The following is a 19,253-nucleotide window of genomic DNA, read 5'->3' on the forward strand; positions in this document are numbered from 1 at the left end:
CACTTTTCAGATTTCCTCAGTAAAATAACTTTGTTCTGGTTTCTGAAAGCAGCATCTGAAGACCCTAAAATCATAAATTATCCCAAATGTTAAGGAGCTTCTCTGTGAAAACTGGCTATGACGTCACTCCCCCTTAAAATCAGAAATCCTTTCTGATTCCCAGTTTAGGTCTAGTTTCCTCCACTGGTCCCAGTTTCCTCTACACTAAATACATGAAACCAGATTACGTGTTGGATTATTTCAGCAGCATCATAAAAATTCTCTGGAGGTTCTATTGGACCGGAACCGAGTTCCTCCTCCACATGAAACTCTGAATATGACCCACATTCCTCCAGAACCGGGCAGGTCAGCACCAGAACCGGGCTGATCAGAACCAGAACGGTGTAGGTCGTAGCCTGCCAGTCAGCGCGGAGGGAAAAGCGGCGCGGGAAACGGCCATCTCCAAGTTTCGGAGCTTCTTGCTCCGCTTCCTGCAGCCAGCGGCTCCTCTCTCCGACTCCGGCAACACCAGCCGGAGGTTCGGGGCTCCGAACCGAGCAGCAGAACCGCCGCTTTAGCGGGTAATAAGCAAGAAAGCCGCGTTCAAACAGGAAGGGGGTTTCCGATCAGAGCCACCGGTACAAACATGGAGAATCACTGCTTTTCTCTAACAGGACAGCTGTCCGAACCGAACAGGTACCGCCGTCCTGATGGGAGACACAGCCCGCCCGGACCAGAACCATAACTGGTAACCCAGACGGAGTTAATTACCGCGGAGAGCAGAGCCGTTATTGGCCTACTTACCATCAATCGCCATGATGTTCTGGCTGGCTCCAACCACAGGGGGCGCTAAAGAGAACTGATTTTAGAATAATGTTTCGAAGCTAAAGGCTGCTTAGCTGCAGCTCTATGTGACACATTTCTATGGGATCCATTAGCAACATTAGCCTTTTATACCAGAAAAATATATTCACTGTTACTCTTTCATTTGTATCACAGTTTCAACCTACATGTTTAGTTAGCAAGCTAAATATTTAGTGTGCCTAATGAATAGCTATATGTAGCTCAAAGCTAACTTTTTAGTTTCAAGCTACATTTCTAGGTATTAAACTAAATCTTTAGCTTTTTAACTGATGATGTGAGTGTAGAAAATAAACCTCTATGAGCCAAAAGCGCCGAACTGTTTATTGTCTTTTAATAAATTCATTGATAAACACAGGCAGGATGAAGCTGATTTCCGTTAGCCTAACTTGACCCGTTCCCTCCAGGCTGGTCCCGCGGGACAACATGGAGTCAACATTCTGGTTCTGATGTTCCAGAACCAGAACATTTCAGCCACAGCTTCTCCTGCTGACTTCCTATTTATAGCCGCTGACGGCCTCATCAGAGCGTCTCCTTCCTGTTGTCATAGAAACCGGCCCCATTAGATCCTCCGTCTGCAGACAGTTCGTTTCCTACCAGACTCTACAGCACCACCATGTGATGAGAAGGTCAACTGCAGGCTCAGATTCTTCACTCATGAAAATCAGCAATAATTAAACTTTATGATCAGCAATGAGACTGGTGGCACATTTCCCAGAATGCACTGCTTTAGCTCTGCAGCTTCTGCCGGAGGCTGATCAGTTGCTCCATGTTGATGCTGCTGCCGCCGCAAACGATCACCAGCAGGGGGCGCAAGGGAGTCGGCAGACGGCCTGGAAAACAAACCAGATTAATGTCACAGGTGAGGTTCTGAAGACATGATGAAGGTTCTGCTCCGGTTCGGTCCTCAGCTTCTTTACAGCCAAACGTTTGTGAGTCAAACAGGAATAATAAAAGACCTTCTATAGATTAATAATACAGTATGTGCAAATATACTGTATGTGTTTTCTTTGATAAATGAGTAATAATTCAATCTTAACACAACAACAAAAATGAAACAAATAAAGACGTAAAAATAAAAAACATGAACAAAAAATTTAAAAGTCTAAATTAAAACGTAAACATAAATGTAAAAAATAAACACATCTAATAAAAACGTCATTAAAACTAAAAACACATGAACAATTTAAAAACAAGATATATATGAGATAAAAAATAAAATTCATTAAGATAAATTATAAAATAAACAAAGAACATTTTTGAAGAATAAAATATACACAAAATAAAGAAAACACGTAGAAAAAAATAAATACAGGAACAAAAATTTAAAATAAATATATTAGAAACTATAAAATAAAGAAATAAAATATAAAAAAGAACAAAAACAGAAGCTAGGGGTGCTGTGGTGGCGCAGGCACAAAGCATGACCCACGTTGAGGCCTTTAGTCCTTGTAGCGGTGGTCGTAGGTTCGATTCCCGGCCTGGCGACGTTTGCCGCATGTCTTCCCCCTCTCTGATTATCCTGTTTCCTGTCACACTACTTTCAAATAAAGGCCACTAGAGCCAATAAAACCTTAAAAAAAAAAAAAAAAGAAGCTAAAAAGGATATTAAAAAAAAACAAATAATAATAATAATAGTAATAATAATGCCTTGGGCCTGCAGTCTGGGGATCAGGCCGCTGTAGACGGCGGCCAGCGCTGCTCCACACGCCATCTCCACCAGAACCCGCTCCTCATCTGGAACACAGAACCAGCACACGTCCTTCAGAACCGGAGCCGGAGCCGGATGTGTGTGGCAGGAAGCCACTGACCCAGGAACATCTGGACAGCCCTCAGCGCCTCCTGGTCTGTCACCAGCTCAGAGATGATGGTCGCCTCGCCGCTCAGGCTCAGCTCAAAGGCTCTGCGGCAGACCGTCTTCGCACCCAGACACTTGGCCTCGCTGGGGACGGAGGCAGACAGGAGGGGACACCGGGGGACACAGAGACATGAGTGTGAAGGAGTCGTGTTTCTTAAAGTAACGGTTCTGTTATTTCTTTTCCTGAAGCAGGAAATAATAATTCAGACGGCTGGTTCTGTTGGACCAGGAAAAAACGAAAATCTTTGCAGAGATTTCAGATAAACTTTTAAGCTTCTCTGTACATTGTCATGGCAACCGAGTCAACCATGACAACCAGGCCTGCACGATCGGCCAATCGGAAGCAGCCAATGGGATCACAGCTGGACCAACCTGGTGATGTCATCCAGAGTCACCAGCTCCCCCGCCTTGATGGCGGCGTTGAAGCAGTCGGCCCCCACCGTTTCCATGGCGATAATGGGCACGTCCGCCCAGCCGGCGTCCTTCAGGCCGTGGACGACGCCGCACAGCAGGCCCCCGCCCCCCACCGACAGCAGCACGGCACCGGGCCGGGCCCCGGGGCCCAGGGCGGCCGCCGCCTCCGCCACCACCGAGGCGTGGCCCTCCCTGGAGAAACGGGGGACATGCTGGGTCTGAGCAGGGGTCAGAGGTCAGGGTCCAGGGGGTACCTACCACAGCAGAGGGTGATCAAACGGAGGAACGAAGGTCAGCTGCTCCGTCTCCGCCAGCCTCAGAGCTTCGGCGTTGGCGTCGTCCCAAACCTGACGGTCAGAGACAACAAGCATCCTGGGGTCAGAGGTCAGGGGAACAGCTGAACAGCGCCACCTGACGCGCTTCTGGCAGAGACGAACCGGAAGGAATCTAGTCCTCGGTCAGAACCCAGAGGACGTGGCGCAGGACGGCTCTGACCTTCCCGGTGACCTTGACGGCGGCGCCCTGCTCCTGCAGCCTGCGGACCACCAGCGGGGGGGTGGAGGACGGCACCACCACAGTCGCCGACAGCCCCATCTTCCGCGCCACATAGGCCGCGGCCATCCCGGCGTTCCCACCTGTAGAGACGGCCGTTACCATGATGCCCGTTAGCATAACGAGGCGGGGTCAGAGGTTACCTGAAGAACACACGACTCCCCTGGAGCGGCTGGCGAGCTGCAACAACACACGGAGCGTCAGCAGCAGACAGCAGAGCAAGTCCAGACAGAGTGACGGCGCCCCCACCTGCTGACAGAGGTGTCCTACGCCGCGGATCTTGAAGGAGCCGGACGGCTGGCAGTTCTCCATCTTCAGGTAGACGGCGGTGCCCGCCATCTTGGACATGCTGACGCTCTCCAGCAGCGGCGTGTTCACGTGGAAATGCTCCGGCATGGTGCGCAAGATGAGTCTGAGACGGAAATAATGTTTAGATTCTGAATGAAGATTTCACCTTCATAACCCAGTTAGGGCCTACAGGCTCCTCCAGACCCCAGGGTGTGACCCTGACCCCTCTAGGGGTCACCAAGAGGCCACAGAACTAGAAAGGTTCACCGGTCAACAGGGCCTCGTACGAGGCAGAGCACATTCCCACACTCCCAGCATTATTCATACACTGTGTATCATTGAGCTTTAAGATTTATAACCAGTAGTAGACGTTTGACACATCACTGTGATTTGTACGCAAAAGCTGATTGGCTCCTTTAAGTGAACGGAGAAACAATCATTTAATGATCCTGATGTATAAATCTTTACTCGGTCCAACCCCAGCATATTTATCCACTCTCCTACATAGAACTGTCGGTTCTCTTCGCTCCAATAACATTATTGTTCTGCATGTTCCACGTTTCGAACTGAAACAGTGAAACAGGCATTCAGTGTTTTTACCCCACAGCCTGGAATCAGCTGCAGTCTGAACTTAAGATGTTGGAAATGATTTGACTGGACTTATTTCGATCAGTTCTTAAAGACAGGCAACAAGATTCTATGAAACAGTGTCATTGTTTTTAAATTGTTTTTATTGTTTTATACTTGTGCATATGTATTAATTGTTTCTATCTTGTAACCAGGTTGCTATGTATTGCAAATTTTTTGCTCAGGTCCCTCTTGAAAATGAGATCTAGATCTCAGCGGGGTTTACCTGGTTAAATAAAGGAATATCTGGACTGAAAAATATACAATGTGTTTCTGTGCGTAGCATAATTCTCATTTCATAGATGGTCACCGTTTCATGTTAGACCACCATCATGGCTAACATTTTACATAAACTACATTTCTGAATAAAACAATTTTGACCAAAAAGCAGAAATCTCCGATATCTCACTGCGGTAAAGCCAGACGGGACTCGATCACGGTACCAGTTCCTTTCAGAGTAAAAGCTCACATCCAGTTCATGTTTGATCTACTGCAAGTAAATTAACACCAGCTTCACATTTAGACTTTTCATTTATGCAGTTGCAAAAGGAAATTATGTATCTGAAAATAAATTCAAATATATTCTGTGAAAAAAAAAAAAGTAAACCATATATATGAAACCTCAATAAAAATAGTGACGTTAAAGATGCGTTACCAGTGACTTCTCTCGCTTCAGATTGACATTAAGACACTTGTAGAAGACACCCAGTAAATGGCCTGGAGCTGATGTGTATTTCAAAATAAGAGCCGACCAAAGGAACACGATTTGATTTTTATTTTTCAAAAGTAGACATACACATTGTTGAAAAACTCAGATTCCAGTGACTTCTCTCATTTCTCGGTGACAGACGGACACCTCTAGAACACAACAAATGTCAAAAGCCCATTAAAAGAGCACGTTTTTATTTTTGCCCCCCTCCCTCCAGGTTGGTGAGTCTACACTTCTAATTTTAATAGGCTTCCATTTTGAAATTAAACATCAGATGTGGATGACATTTGCTGGTTGTGTTCTAGCTCCCTCTACGGAGCTAAAACTGTCTCTTAATTCACAAATGCACAGGACGAGATTCATACATGCAAAAGATTTTTTTTATTATATTCAGGGATGTACCCACCCCTGAACTACCAATCAAAACTTTTTATATTATATTTCCAGGGGAGAATATTTACAGAGAGAGCGCGAGGCGTAGCATATTTTGGCAAAACATCTTCAACCTTGTAGGATGAATAAAATAAAAACGTCACTTTGTGTTTCTGAAAAGCAAGACTTAAGTGAATTATTACATTGCTATGATAAATAATCAATTAAGGACTAGGGGTTTATAAGAATTCATAATATACAAAGGCTATTATCTTGAATAAATTCAACTATATAGAAAGACGCTAGCCTGACACTATTAGCATGCAGAAGCGCTAGCATAGCTCGGTAGCACAGCTTATTCACTTAGATCGCTAGCTTGTGATGATAGTTGCACAATTAAATTGATTAACATTAATAATTATAACGTGGAGATAAATAGCTAAATACATTAGATAGATATTTCACTTACAGCTCCTCTGTCCCAGGATGAGGTCAAAGTGTCGGTGCTTCGTCATACAGTAGCTACAGCGCTGTTGGAATGGGTTAATGTGATTGGCTGAAACATAGGTCTTCGTTCATATGATTGGGTGAAACAAGGAAGCTATCTCATTGGTTGCTGATCATCCAATCAGATAGACCATTTATTAAAAAAAAGACATTTGTTGATTGACACGCTGAGGGGAATGCAGCGAAACTCACAGGCCGGAAACAGCTTGTAAATCAAGATATATAAGTGTGAATCTCGTGCTGTGCATTTGTGAATTATGAGACAGTTTTAGCTCCATACCCCTCTGTCACCCAGAAGTGAGAGAAGTCACTGGAAACAGATGATTCCTTAATGTCCCCACTTTTTTCACATACATCATTTCCTTTTGCAACTGTAGAAATACAAAGTCTAAATTTGAAACCGCTGGAAATCTACTTGCATTAGATCAAACATGAACTGGATGTGCGCTTTTATTTTGAAAACAGCACGTAAATGGGGGCGCCGTAACGAGAAGGACCTCAAGGCTCTGATTGGTTCATTTAGAATAAATTGGCTGAAAAACTATTTGTCTCATTCCAACTCAGTGTGGTTTCATATCCCTAAATCTATATTTAATAAACTCGGTGGCTTGGATTTCTTGCTTAAATGTGATTTTGAATTAACCAAGATTAATATTGCACTGTCTAATTTTCACAAACATTTTAGGAAAATGATATTTACCCACAATTTTACCCCACATGGATCCATAGTGTGGAATAACAGATCAATATTAATAAATAGAAAATCTATTTTTAAAACTAACTGGTATGAAAAAGGTATTTTATTTGTAACTGACTTATTGGATAGTATGGATAGTACTTAATGGTGTTTTGTTAAATTATAGAGATTTTACCAACAAATTTGATCTGAACTGTACTTGTAATGAATATCTAAAAGTATGTAAAGCTATTCCTGTAGCTCTGATCCATCTCATCCAAAACACCTTCAGATATTCAAATGTTATTTCATCTTTACCCAAACTGAAAACTGGAGAATATAGTGAGACTGATAGAAACAATAATGTTCTGCTTGTGACGGCCTTCAAATCTAAATTATTTAATGATTACAATAATAATATCTTGATAACAACCAATCTGTCTATTATAAAGAATTTGTTCTCCAAGTATGTAAAATGGCCGATTTCACCAAAGGTTAAAGAAACTCGCTTCAAAATCTCACAATTTTTACCCAGTGGCTGAATTTTTGCACAAAAGATTTAAATTTGATTCAACATGTTATATCTTTAGTGAATGTCCAGAAGAATCATTAATCATCTTTTTTTTTCTGTCCTTTTTCTTTTAAACTATGGAGAGACATTAAAAACTGGTTGTCCCTTAAAACTGAAGCCATCCCAGAGATAACCATCACCCACATATTATACTATGTTGATGATTTGATAGTCAAATATCTGACATGGTAAATATTGTCTTCTTGCTTGTTAAACATCATAAATCCTGCTGTAAATGCAGAGGTTCTACACCTTGTTTTGATTTTTTTCTTAACCAATTTAAACTGTATTACACCTCATAGAAACATTTGAAATCTGTTTCTGCAAAAAAAGTAACTGCCAGTATCTCTACTTTTCTTTAGTTGCTCTATTGTTATTCATTTGCCTTACTGTTTATGTGCTTGTCTTTAGTCTTAGCTCCTTGTTTAGTTTCTTTTTTCTACTTATGTTGTAATGTTCTTTGTGCCTCAACGAGTTTTTGTATACTGTTTGTTTAATAAATCAATATTGACCAAGATGGCGGCGCGTGAACAACGCGAGGCTCAGCATCTCTCCAGAATCTGCTCTAGTGGTTTTTTATCTATTCATGACTGGACTTTTTTTTCGGAATTGCACAGCGTTGCTGCGCTACAGCAGACACGAACTTCTGGACCTTTGGAGCTACAATTTTGACTCTATGATCGCCGATCTCCGACTCATCCCAGAGATCTCCAGAACACCGGTGGCTGCTCACTTCTCCCGGCCGGGTGGAAGGGTACGCAGGCCGCGACGAGAACGTAAACAAAGGCGGGGTAAGCGTGGAGGGGTGCGAGCTAGGCTAATGCTAACACCACACCGGCTCCCTTTACCCAGCATTTTCCTCGCCAATGTCCGTTCTCTGGCTAATACAATGGACGAGTTACGACTATCCATCACGAGTGACAGACGGATTATGGACTTAAATGTCATGTTTTTCACCGAAACATGGCTAAACAACAGCTGCCCGGACAATGCTATCCAGCTAAGTGGACGCCACACACACCGAGCCGACAGGACAGCAGGTGACTCCGGCAAGACCAGAGGCGGAGGTTTGTGCATTTATATTAACAAAGCTTGGTGCACAGACTCTGCTACTACCGAGAGTCACTGCTCACAGAATGTGGAGTTTTTAATGGTCAAATGCAGACCTGATTACCTCCCAAGGGAATTCACCTCGATCATCCTCACTGCCGTGTACACCCCCCTGGATGCTAATTCCAAGCTAGCCATGAAAGAACTCTATGCGGCTATTAGCAAACACCAAACCAAATACCCCGAGGCTGCTTTTATTGTTGCAGGTGATTTCAATCACTCCAACTTGAAGACAGTTCTTCCCAGATTCCACCAACATGTCTCCTGCCACACCAGAGGAGACAAGACCCTGGACCACGTCTACTCCAATCTGGCTGGAGCCTACAATGTGACACCCCTCCCCAACATCGGACAATCAGACCATCTCTCCCTGTTCCTCACACCTCGGTACTTACCACTCATCCAACGTGTGAAACCTGCCGTGAGGACAGTAAAGGTGTGGCCAGAGGGCTCAGACGCTGTGCTCCAGGACCGGTTCAGGAATATAGATTGGACTATTTACCACCATACAGACTTGGATCAGTACGCCTCATCTGTACTGAACCATATTTCCACCACCATAGAACGTGTCACCACCTGCAAACGCATTACCATGTACCCCAACCAGAAACCCTGGATGAACTGAGACGTTCGTCTCCTGCTGAAGGCCTGCAACATCGCCTTCAGGTCAGGGGATGCACAGACTTACAGTGCAGCCAGGGCTGAGCTGAAGAAGGGAATCAAGAAGGCCAAACACCACTACAAAAGGAAGGTGGAGGATCATTTTTCTAATGCCAACCCCCGACGTATGTGGCAAGGCCTTCAGATTCTCACAGACTACAAGAACCCAATACCACCCTCGCTTCTACTGATGTCTCCTTCCTCAACGAACTTAACAACTTCTATGCTCGTTTTGAGAGAGGGAATACCACAACTGCAACCAAAGCAGTTACCACCCCAGGCCAACAGCCACTGACTTTCCTCCCCACTGACGTAGGAGCGGCTCTGAGCAGGATCCCACAAGGGATTTAATCCCTTGTGGGAGGGTTAGGGTTACTGCTGCCAGCTCTGGGGAGCTGGCAGCAGTGCTGACGGACATCTTCAACCTGTCCTTGGCCCACGCTGTGGTACCGACCTGCTTCAAGTCTACCTCCCTCCATCGTCCCAATCCCCAAGAATCCCAACCCAACCAGACTCAATGACTACCGCCCAGTAGCCCTTACCCCCATCATTACCAAGTGCTTGGAGCGGCTGGTCCTAGCACATCTCAGATCCTGTCTCCCCCCCACACTAGACCCCCACCAATTTGCATACAGGCAGAACAGGAGCACAGAGGATGCAGTCTCTATAGCGCTGCACTCTGTCCTTTCTCACCTGGACAGTAAGAACACTTACGCCAGACTGCTGTTCTTAGATTTTAGTGCAGCATTCAACACTGTCATCCCATCACAACTCATTACCGAACTCACAGACCTCGGCATCAGTCCACTCATGTGTAACTGGTTGCTCGACTTCCTGACCAGTCGACCTCAACATGTCCGGCTGGACAACCACTTCTCATCCACCATCATCATAAACACCGGAGTGCCACAAGGCTGTGTGATGAGTCCCTTCCTCTACTCCCTCTTCACCTACGACTGCAGACCTGTCCACGGCTCTAACGCCATCATCAAGTTCGCAGACGACACCACGGTGATCGGCCTCATCAGAGATAATGACGAGGCCGCTTACAGGGAGGAGGTAGACCGTCTGGCTGAGTGGTGCGACAAAAACAACCTGCAGCTGAACACCGAGAAGACCAAGGAGCTTATCGTGGACTTCAGGAGGAACGCTGACCTACATCCACCCATCCACATTAAGGGGACAGTGGTGGAGCGTGTGGACACCTTTAAGTTCCTGGGAGTCCACATCTCCGAGGACCTGACTTGGACGACCAGCTGCTCCAAACTCATTAAGAAGGCGCATCAGTGCCTCATCTTCATGAGGACCCTGAGGAAGAATCACCTGTCCTCAGAGATCCTCACGAACTTCTACCGCTGCACCATTGAGAGCATCCTCACCAACTGTATTACAGCTTGGTACGGGAACTGCTCTGTCTCCGACCGGCAGGCGCTGCAGAGGGTGGTGAAAACTGCCCAGTATATCGCCGGGGCACCGCTCCCTGCCATCAAGGACATCTACAGGAAGCCGTGTTTGAAAAGGGCCGGGAAAATCACAAAGGACTCCACTCACCCAGCACACACACTCTTTTCCCTCCTGCCCTCTGGGAGGCGCTACAGAAGCCTACGGACCAGAACCACCAGGCACCGGAACAGCTTCTTTCCCACAGCTGTCAGGCTTTTGAACGCCTCCTGACATAAAACATAAACTATAAGGACTGTACTCCCCTATCCTCTCATACAACAATAACACATGGACTATCCTCACACACACACATCACGGACTGTTTTCTTCACACACACATACAACCTGTACATTTTATCTGCCATTATTTATCTATAATCCATTCCCTAACATTCTTATATATTCTGTATAATCTGTGCATATAGCTCCCATATTTATATTTATACATAATATCTATATCTCTTGCTATAACCCCTTATAGTCCATACATAGATAGTCTTGTACATCTGTAAATAAATATTATATCTCGTAGAGCACTTCTGGATAGATGCAAACTACATCTCGTTGCTTGTACTTGTGACAGTGCAATGACAATAAAGTTGAATTCTATTCTATTCTAAAAAAAAGAAAAGAAAAGAAAAAAAAGAGAAGGACCTGGCTGCAGCAACCAGGAAGGGCGGGACGGACTGCTGTCAGTCTCTTACCTTATTTGGAAATGGGACCATTGCACTCCAGAAGTGAAGGGGGCGCTATTTCCTATATTATCCGCGGTCTCTCGTTTTTATTTTCTTTTGAAATCTGTGATATGTTTTTATCTTTAGGAAGGATTTTCACTCTCAGCATGAATTTGAACTTCTCTCTTCTATTTACTTCAGTGCAGCTCACAGTTTTTAACAGATTCTGTAGTTTCCTGTGAACTTCTAAATCTGCTCCTTAGTCGCATTTTTTCGGGCCTGATACTGCCTCTAGTGGTGTGGGGTGGTAACACAACTAATATAATTACATTACTAAATCAGAATACCACAAAGTCTTTATTGTTTACTATTAATGTCTGCATTACTGGAACCGTAAAAGATAAAGTCCCTCACTAAAGAACATACATTTTCATTTCCTCAAGGAAGTAGAGCTAATTAAATGACTAAACAAAACCTGAAAGTGATTCCAGTTTCACTCGATGGCCAACATGTTGAAACTGACTAATTTTAAATTCCTTGTCATTCCTGGACAGTCAGCTCAATTTTGCTGAAAATACTGGCTATATCTTTAAGAACTATTCTCAGAGACTCTGTCTTTTAAGACTCAGTGATCTCTAGTTAGAGGTTGTTGAGTTAAAATGTTAAAACTTAACATTTTAACTCATCTCAAGTTTTAACTGTTGAGTGTTTTAACTTTTCATCTTTTCAGCTGGTTTGGTCACATGAGCTGCAGACTAACAGAGAAGCTTTTAAGAAAACTTTCAGTGGCAGGTAAAATAGTAGGTAATAGTTTGAGCTCATGAAGGCCTTATTGTTTTCCTCTGGTAACTAAGAACATCTATTAGAAATCATTTATTGACAGTGCAATAATTATTCTTAGCCAAACTAAATGATAATATTTACCTGTAGCCTGCTAAGAGTTTTACTCTATGCATAAATTGTTGATATTGTGATTCTATGAATATGATTTATTTTATCGTTTTAGAGTCAAAGACAAATTTCCACCTTGGAAGACTAAATAGTTGAACCATATTTTTTCTTATATAAAAGACTCTACCAACAAAAAGAATAAGATGGCACAGTAAAAATAAAAATGTGAATTATTGCTTGTATCTGTTTAACAATCCTGGTTATTCTTCTGTGGACCTAATTAATTTGTTTGTTATTGACTTTTGCTCAATTAAATTTCTTATGTATATATTGTAAATGGTATTTTTATTATAGTTGATCATGTTGTTTTTCATGTCTTATTTTTTCTTTTTTTCCTCCCTTAATTGATGGAGAAATATAGATATTATTTATAATGTATAAAAGTGTTGCTTATGTCACCTAATTAGCTCTACATCCTGAAGAAAATGGAAAAATATGGTGTTTTAGAAGACAATTCATCTTTTACGTTGTCAGTAATGGCAAAATTAATAGTAAATAATAAAGACTTTGTGGTATTCTGATTTAGTAATGTAATTATATTAGCTGTGTTACCACCCCACACCACTAGAGGCAGTATCAGGCCCGAAAAGATGCGACTAAGGAGCAGATTTAGAAGTTCACAGGGAGTTCCGAGAAGATGGCGGACAGGGCAGTCATGTATCTCTGAGCTCCCTAAGAGGTCCCGACTCTAAACTACGTTATGAAGTAAAACTACTAGTAAATATTTGTAAAAATCAGTTCTCAGCTTGAAGTATGAAGAAAAGCAATAAGTTTCTGCCACCTGCAGTCAAGACTTCGCATTCTAAAAGTGATCACGACTATTCTGGGCCAATGGAATCAGCTGCAGCTGGCAAACGGGACAGGGAAGCCAGAACCCCGACCAGAACCCCAACCAGAACCCCGACCAGAACTTAGACCAGAACCCAGACCAGAACCCAGACCAGCACTCCGGAAAAAAACACACACATGGAAAAAAGAACCAAAGGTTCGTCCCAGGATCAAATGAACACTGAGGCTATTTTAAGAGCTATAAGTTCCTTAGGACAGAAAGTAAATGACCGCATGGAAGAAGTTGGCATGTAAATGAAGCAGCACAGTGCTATGCTAGCGGCTATTGCTAAATCGGTTCAGCTCAACTCAGAGGAGCTAAACGATTGCAAAAAGAAAATAATAGAATTGGAGAAACAAGTGGATACACTCTCCAAAGAGAACATGCAGTTGAAAGAAGGAGTCCTGAACAGTGAAAGATATAAAAGACGGTGGAGCCTCAGCATAAAGGAAAGAAGGAAAAGTCTGGTTAGAACATCTGAGATGAAGTTGTGGCGCTTCTGCGCAAAATTGCACCTGATTTGGCTTCAAAGATGGATGAAGAGGTTGATGTTGTCCAGAGTGGGTCAAAAGATGCATAACAGGGACAGACAGATTATTGTTCTGTTTGTGAGACGACATCTGGAAGAGAACTAAAACTTCTCTTCTCTGAAGATTTGACACCAGAAGATTGGAAAGCAAGACAAGCTATGTGGCCAAAAACTGAAAAAGCAAGAAAAGAAGGCAAAGCTGCAGGTTTCAGGGTTTCAGGGCCCGTTTGGGTTCATCAGAGGCAAACACATCTACAGCTGAGAACTGAGATGCAGCAGAAATGAACATGGAAAGGTAGAGGACAGTTCTGTTAATGGGACCTTTTCACTCTGCTAAACCGTGTGTTCATGTGTTCATGTGTTCATGTGTTCATGTGTTCATCTGTTCAGTTAAAAACCGATTTTTCTTTAGTTTCTTTTAACACAAGGGGACTAAAAGACTCACTTAAACGGAAAGCAGTTTTTTGTTTTGTAAAGGACAACAAGCACACTGCAGCTTTTTACAGGAAACTCATTCTGATGCATCTGACGTGAAGTTCTGGTCGCAGCAACGGGAGATAAAATTCTCTTCAGTCATGGGACAAATCGATCGACTGGAGTCGCCATCTGCTTTCTCAGGTGTCCAGGTAAGATTTTGAGTGAAAGAGCAGATAAGGATGGACATTCCTGTGTTTTAGAAGTTGATAATGTCCCAATAATTTTGTTAAACATTTATGGATATAATAATGATCAATACAACAGGAATCTGTTACATCAAATAACAAGGGTTATTGTGGAGGTCACTGCTAATTTTCCTACTGATCATATCGTAGTTGGAGGGGATTTCAACTTTTAACTCCAGATGAATGTTTGGATCGGTGGATCAATGGATCGATGGATCAATGGATCGATGGATCGATGGATCAATGGATCGGTGGATCAATGGATCGATGGATTAATGGATTAATGGATCGATGGATCGATGGCCTTCACTGCTGGTAAAAGAAACTCCAAATCCTATTCTTAAAGAATTTGTTAGTAACACGAAATGAATAGACGTCTGAGAGCGCTAGACAGTGGAGTCAATCAGTTCACCTGGCACAAACCTAATGGTCATAGTAGATCAGGTATTGATTATTGGCTGGTATCTGCTGCAGTCCTAGAGTGCATTAAAGAAACAGAGATAGCAAACTGTCCTTTCACTGCATTATCAATTTAAAACTACAAAAACTGGATAGAAGTTCTAAACCCAATAATTACTGGAAATTTAATTCAAACCTTCTTATAAACTTAGAGTTTTGTCAATTTATTAAGGAACTTATTCTAAATATATCAAGTGACAATTCTATTGAAACACCAATTCTTAAATGGGAATACTTGAAATATAGTATTAGAAAATATTCAATTAAATTTGGTCAAGAGTTACATAGAAAAATAAAAGCAGAAGAGACAATGATGATTAAAGATCTTATGTCACTTTACAGAAAATTAAGTTGGACTGATGAGGATAAAGAAATAATAAATAAATTGCAATCTAAATTAGATGAGATTTACATAAATAGGGCAAAAGGTGCTTATGTAAGGTCCAGAGCCAGAAATAAAAAAATAGTGCTTTTTTTTGTAACTTAGAAAAACATAGACAGGAATATAATTATTAATAGTCTTATAATTGATGAAGTGGAATGTTCTGAGAATAAGAGAATAACAGAAGAAGTATTTAAGTTCTATAGTAATCTTTATAAATCTTCACATACAGAACAAATTACTTCATCCTTTTTTGATAAAATAAATAATCTAGTTCCAGTTATTGATGAAAACTTCAAAGAAATTTGTGATGAAGAGCCAAGAATCTCTGAATTTGACATTTCTATAAAAAATATGGCTTCTGACCGCCAGACGGCCTCACAGCTAATCTTTAGAAACATTTCTGGGAGGATTTAAAACTTTTGTTGTTTCAGGCTGTAGAAGAATGTGTTAGTAGGAAGGAACTCATGGAAACTATGAAACAAGGCGTAATTAAATTAATCCCAAAACCTGGTAAAGATAAGAAAAATTTAAATAATTTAAGACCTATCACGCTTTTGAACACTGATTACAAGATCTTAACTAAAGGTTAAAAACTGGTTTACCTAAAATAATTAGTCAAACCCAATCCGGTTTTCTGAAAGGCAGATCCATCATAACAACATCCGCCTGGTTCTGGACCTTATTGATTATAGTCATTAATAAAAGATGATGGTTTTATGTTGTTTTTAGATTTACACAAATCAATTTATCAATTTATTGTTAACACGTTGAGACATTTTGGTTTTGGAAATAGTTTTCTTAATATGATTACCATGTTAAACGCCAATATCAACACTTATATATATATATATATATATATTATTATATATTAATATTAATATTAAGCTGTGTGTCTTTGTCACAGGGCTCATGCCCCAGATTCAAAGTAGAAAGGGGAATCAGACCAGGCTGCAGTATCTCGCCTCTCTTATTTATTTTAGTCACAGAACTACCAGCAATAACAATTAAAAACTCTAATATTGAAGGTTTGGAAATTAATGACCAGAAAATAATCATTAGCCAATTTGCAGATGATACAACCCTCTTCCTAAAAAACAAAGAACAAATTCCCCCAGCTCTAAATAAAGTTGTTCTCTCAGGGCTGCAGCTAAATGTAAATAACTGTGAAATTATGAGTATCCATAACTGTTCTGATTCTTCAATTTTCAATATTCCAGTTAAAAATGAAGTTAAATCCTTAGGCATGTAGATTACTAAGTGTAGAGCTACCAGTGTTAGAAAAGATTTACAAGACAACATTGATAAATGTGGCAAAACTTTAAATATTTGGCTTCAAAGAGACTTGACGTTGTTTGGTAGAACTTTATTAACAAAAACTGAATCCTTATCCAGGCTGACGTTTCCTGCATGTTCCTTAGCCGTCCCTCCAAATATCATAAAACAGATTAACAGAATTAATTTTAACTTTATTTGGAAAAATAAGCACCATTACATCAGAAAAAGTGATTTGCTAAAACATTTGAGGAAGGTGGTATCAAGGCAATCGATTTAGAAATTATGAATGGTACTTTAAAAATTAGATGGCTTCAGTCCTTTTTAAAAAACGGTGATTTTATTTGGTTTGTTAAACCGTCGTTTGTATTTCAAAAAGTTGGAGCTATTGAGCTGTTATTGAAATGTGATTTTGAATTATCTAAACTCCCTATAACTCTTTAATTTCCATCAACAGGTTTTGTTACAGAGGAAATTAATGTTTAAACAACTTCAGTCCTCATAATGTTCCACTGTGGAACAACAGAGCCATTCTATGTGTAGAAGATCTATGTTTCTAGAAGATTGGTGGAATAAACAAATCTGGTCAATTATTCATTTACTGGATGGAAATGGTGAAATTCTGAGTTTGGAGGAATTTAACAGGAAGTTTGGAGCTGATTGTTCACTAACAATTTATTAAAAAGTTTTATATAGTTTCCCTAATGTCCTCATTCAGTCAGTTAAAAACTATTTACCTAATTTCTTTATTCCAAGGCTCCATAAGATTCAAACTGAGCTTGTGGACATTAGAGATAATAAATGCAATAACAGGTTTTTGAATCAGTATCTATAAATATTATGTACCCAGGAAGAACAAAAAGAACAGTTCTCTTACAAAATGTTAACAAATCTATGATAGTCAAAATTAGGACAAATTATTTGAAATTCCCAATTCCTCCTAAATATAAAGAATTACATTTTAAAATAATAAATAACGTTTATCCTTCAAATGAGTTCTTAATAGAGAGATTTAAGTTTAATGTTGAAAATTGTGGTTTTTGTAAAACTCAGTTGGAAACAACTAAACATTTGTTTTACGAATGTAAAGAAATATTAAACGTATGGGATCAACTTTGAAACTTTCTGTCTTCTAGAACAATAAATGTGGATTTTATTTCCTTACAAAACATTAAATTCGGTTTATCTATCACAGAAAAAAAATTGGAATTTTTAGTCAATGTTCTAATGATTATAACCAAATATTATATCCATAAATGTCGCTATGCAAAATGCTGCCTCTCAATCTCTGCTGTAAAAAATGATCTTTCCTTTTTTAAAAATGTCTGAGAAAGATGCAGAATTTAAACGCAATTAAAATGTTTGAGTTAATGGAAGAATTTAAGTTAGTAGTCTCCTCTGATTAAGTTATTTTATTTTATAATTAATTTTTATTATTATTATTTTATCTAATTTTATTTTATTTTTCTTTTATTCATTATTTTAATACTTGTTTTAGCCTTGCATATAATTGGTTTTGTCAACAGCAGGAGTTGTGATATTATTTTTTTTTGTAATGTCTGTTATTGACGTGTTGTTTGAGGTTGTTATTGTTATTTTTGTATCTGCAATAAAAATAAAAAATAAATAAATAAATAAATAAAAATTTAGAAGTTCACAGGAAACTACAGAATCTGTTAAAAACTGTGAGCTGCACTGAAGTAAATAGAAGAGAGAAGTTCAAATTAATGCTGAGAGTGAAAATCCTTCCTAAAGATAAAAACATATCACAGATTTCAAAAGAAAATAAAAACGAGAGACCGCGGATAATATAGGAAATAGCGCCCCCTACACTTCTGGAGTGCAATGGCCCCATTTCCAAATAAGGAATGTGACTGACAGCGGTCCGTCTCTTCCTGTTTGCTGCAGGGAGGTGAACTTGGCCGTAACGTGTTGAGCTGTCGCGCAAGTGACTATCGTATGTGGGCCGCAGTGATATCTCCCCTTCCAAGATGGCGAACTCGTTAACGTGTTCACCATCTTGGAAGGGCCATCCATCTAAGACTTGGACAAAAACAACTCTATCTAAAACTGACCAAGTAAACAGTAAGTTAGAGCACTAAAACTTTTCATCAACACCATAAAATGTTCCTTTATATGCACGATTTATACACAGCTAGCAAATAGCTTCCTGTTATGAAACAGTGATACAATAAATGTGAACTTACGTTTGGTAAAGAGTAGCAATAAACAAGCGTTCAATATGTAATAGGGTGATTTAGAAAATAAAGCTGTTAACAGAAGGAAACATGACTAAAAAAGTTGAATATAGAAACAGCTGCTTGCTAAATACGTAACATGTAGCCGAATTAATATAGCACTTCCGTTGGACTTCCAAATTAAAGAAAATGTCTTTATACAAATATTATTTTACTTAAAAGTATATTTATCCGATGTCTGTCAACTTCTGATAAACACGATTACCACAAATAATAAAAAAGTAAAAATCTAGACACAAGTTTAGATTAAAATCTTACAGATTCACAGTGGTTTTATTTTGAAGGTTTCATGTGCTTACTGGAACCTTCTCGGGATTTAAAGGCTTCAAATGAATAAAAGCGAATATTTTAGCTTTCAGAACCGGAGCAAAGATTACTACAGAAATTATTTCTGTAGTAATGAGTGAGTTTTAAATGATCCAAACTTACCTGCTGAGGCGCAGCTGACAGGTGAGCCCAGAGCATATGGCTGAGCTTTTATGACCGTCTAAAGTCCGCAGTTGATTACATGTTCTTCCTCTCGCACGCACGCACGCACACACATCCACATCTCAAATTAAGGTTTCATACAGAGAAAAATGTGTGTGTGTGTGTGTGTGTCACTCTG

The 19,253-nt window shown here is 40.4% G+C and overlaps 2 protein-coding genes across 6 annotated transcripts in view; both read right to left on the reverse strand.

The window, feature by feature from the left end:
* syt14a (synaptotagmin XIVa) overlaps positions 1 to 1,018 on the reverse strand; it is a 33,245-nt gene extending 32,227 nt beyond the window's left edge. For all 4 annotated transcript variants that reach the window (XM_028000976.1, XM_028000978.1, XM_028000977.1 and 1 more), the window contains exon 1: positions 784 to 1,018. In XM_028000976.1, the coding sequence (XP_027856777.1) occupies positions 784 to 796 (13 nt within the window). In that variant the 5' untranslated portion in view covers positions 797 to 1,018. The remainder of the gene's footprint in view (positions 1 to 783) is intronic.
* A 132-nt stretch (positions 1,019 to 1,150) lies between these two features.
* sdsl (serine dehydratase-like) lies at positions 1,151 to 19,225 on the reverse strand. 2 transcript variants are annotated; one of them, XM_028000982.1, is made up of 9 exons: positions 19,076 to 19,225; positions 3,914 to 4,076; positions 3,808 to 3,844; positions 3,608 to 3,747; positions 3,371 to 3,459; positions 3,071 to 3,304; positions 2,652 to 2,782; positions 2,491 to 2,577; positions 1,151 to 1,673 (listed from the first exon to the last, which is right to left on the reverse strand). In XM_028000982.1, exons 2-9 carry the CDS (start codon positions 4,058 to 4,060, stop codon positions 1,570 to 1,572), a joined length of 969 nt encoding a protein of 322 aa, XP_027856783.1. In that variant the 5' UTR covers positions 4,061 to 4,076; positions 19,076 to 19,225; the 3' UTR covers positions 1,151 to 1,569. The 2 variants fall into 2 exon arrangements, with proteins under 2 accessions (XP_027856783.1, XP_027856784.1); XM_028000983.1 differs by lacking the exon at positions 19,076 to 19,225 and adding an exon at positions 18,596 to 18,741.
* Between the last annotated feature and the right edge of the window lie 28 nt (positions 19,226 to 19,253).

This window comes from Xiphophorus couchianus, chromosome 19, assembly GCF_001444195.1.
Source record: "Xiphophorus couchianus chromosome 19, X_couchianus-1.0, whole genome shotgun sequence".
Classification (NCBI taxonomy): Eukaryota; Metazoa; Chordata; class Actinopteri; order Cyprinodontiformes; family Poeciliidae; genus Xiphophorus; species Xiphophorus couchianus.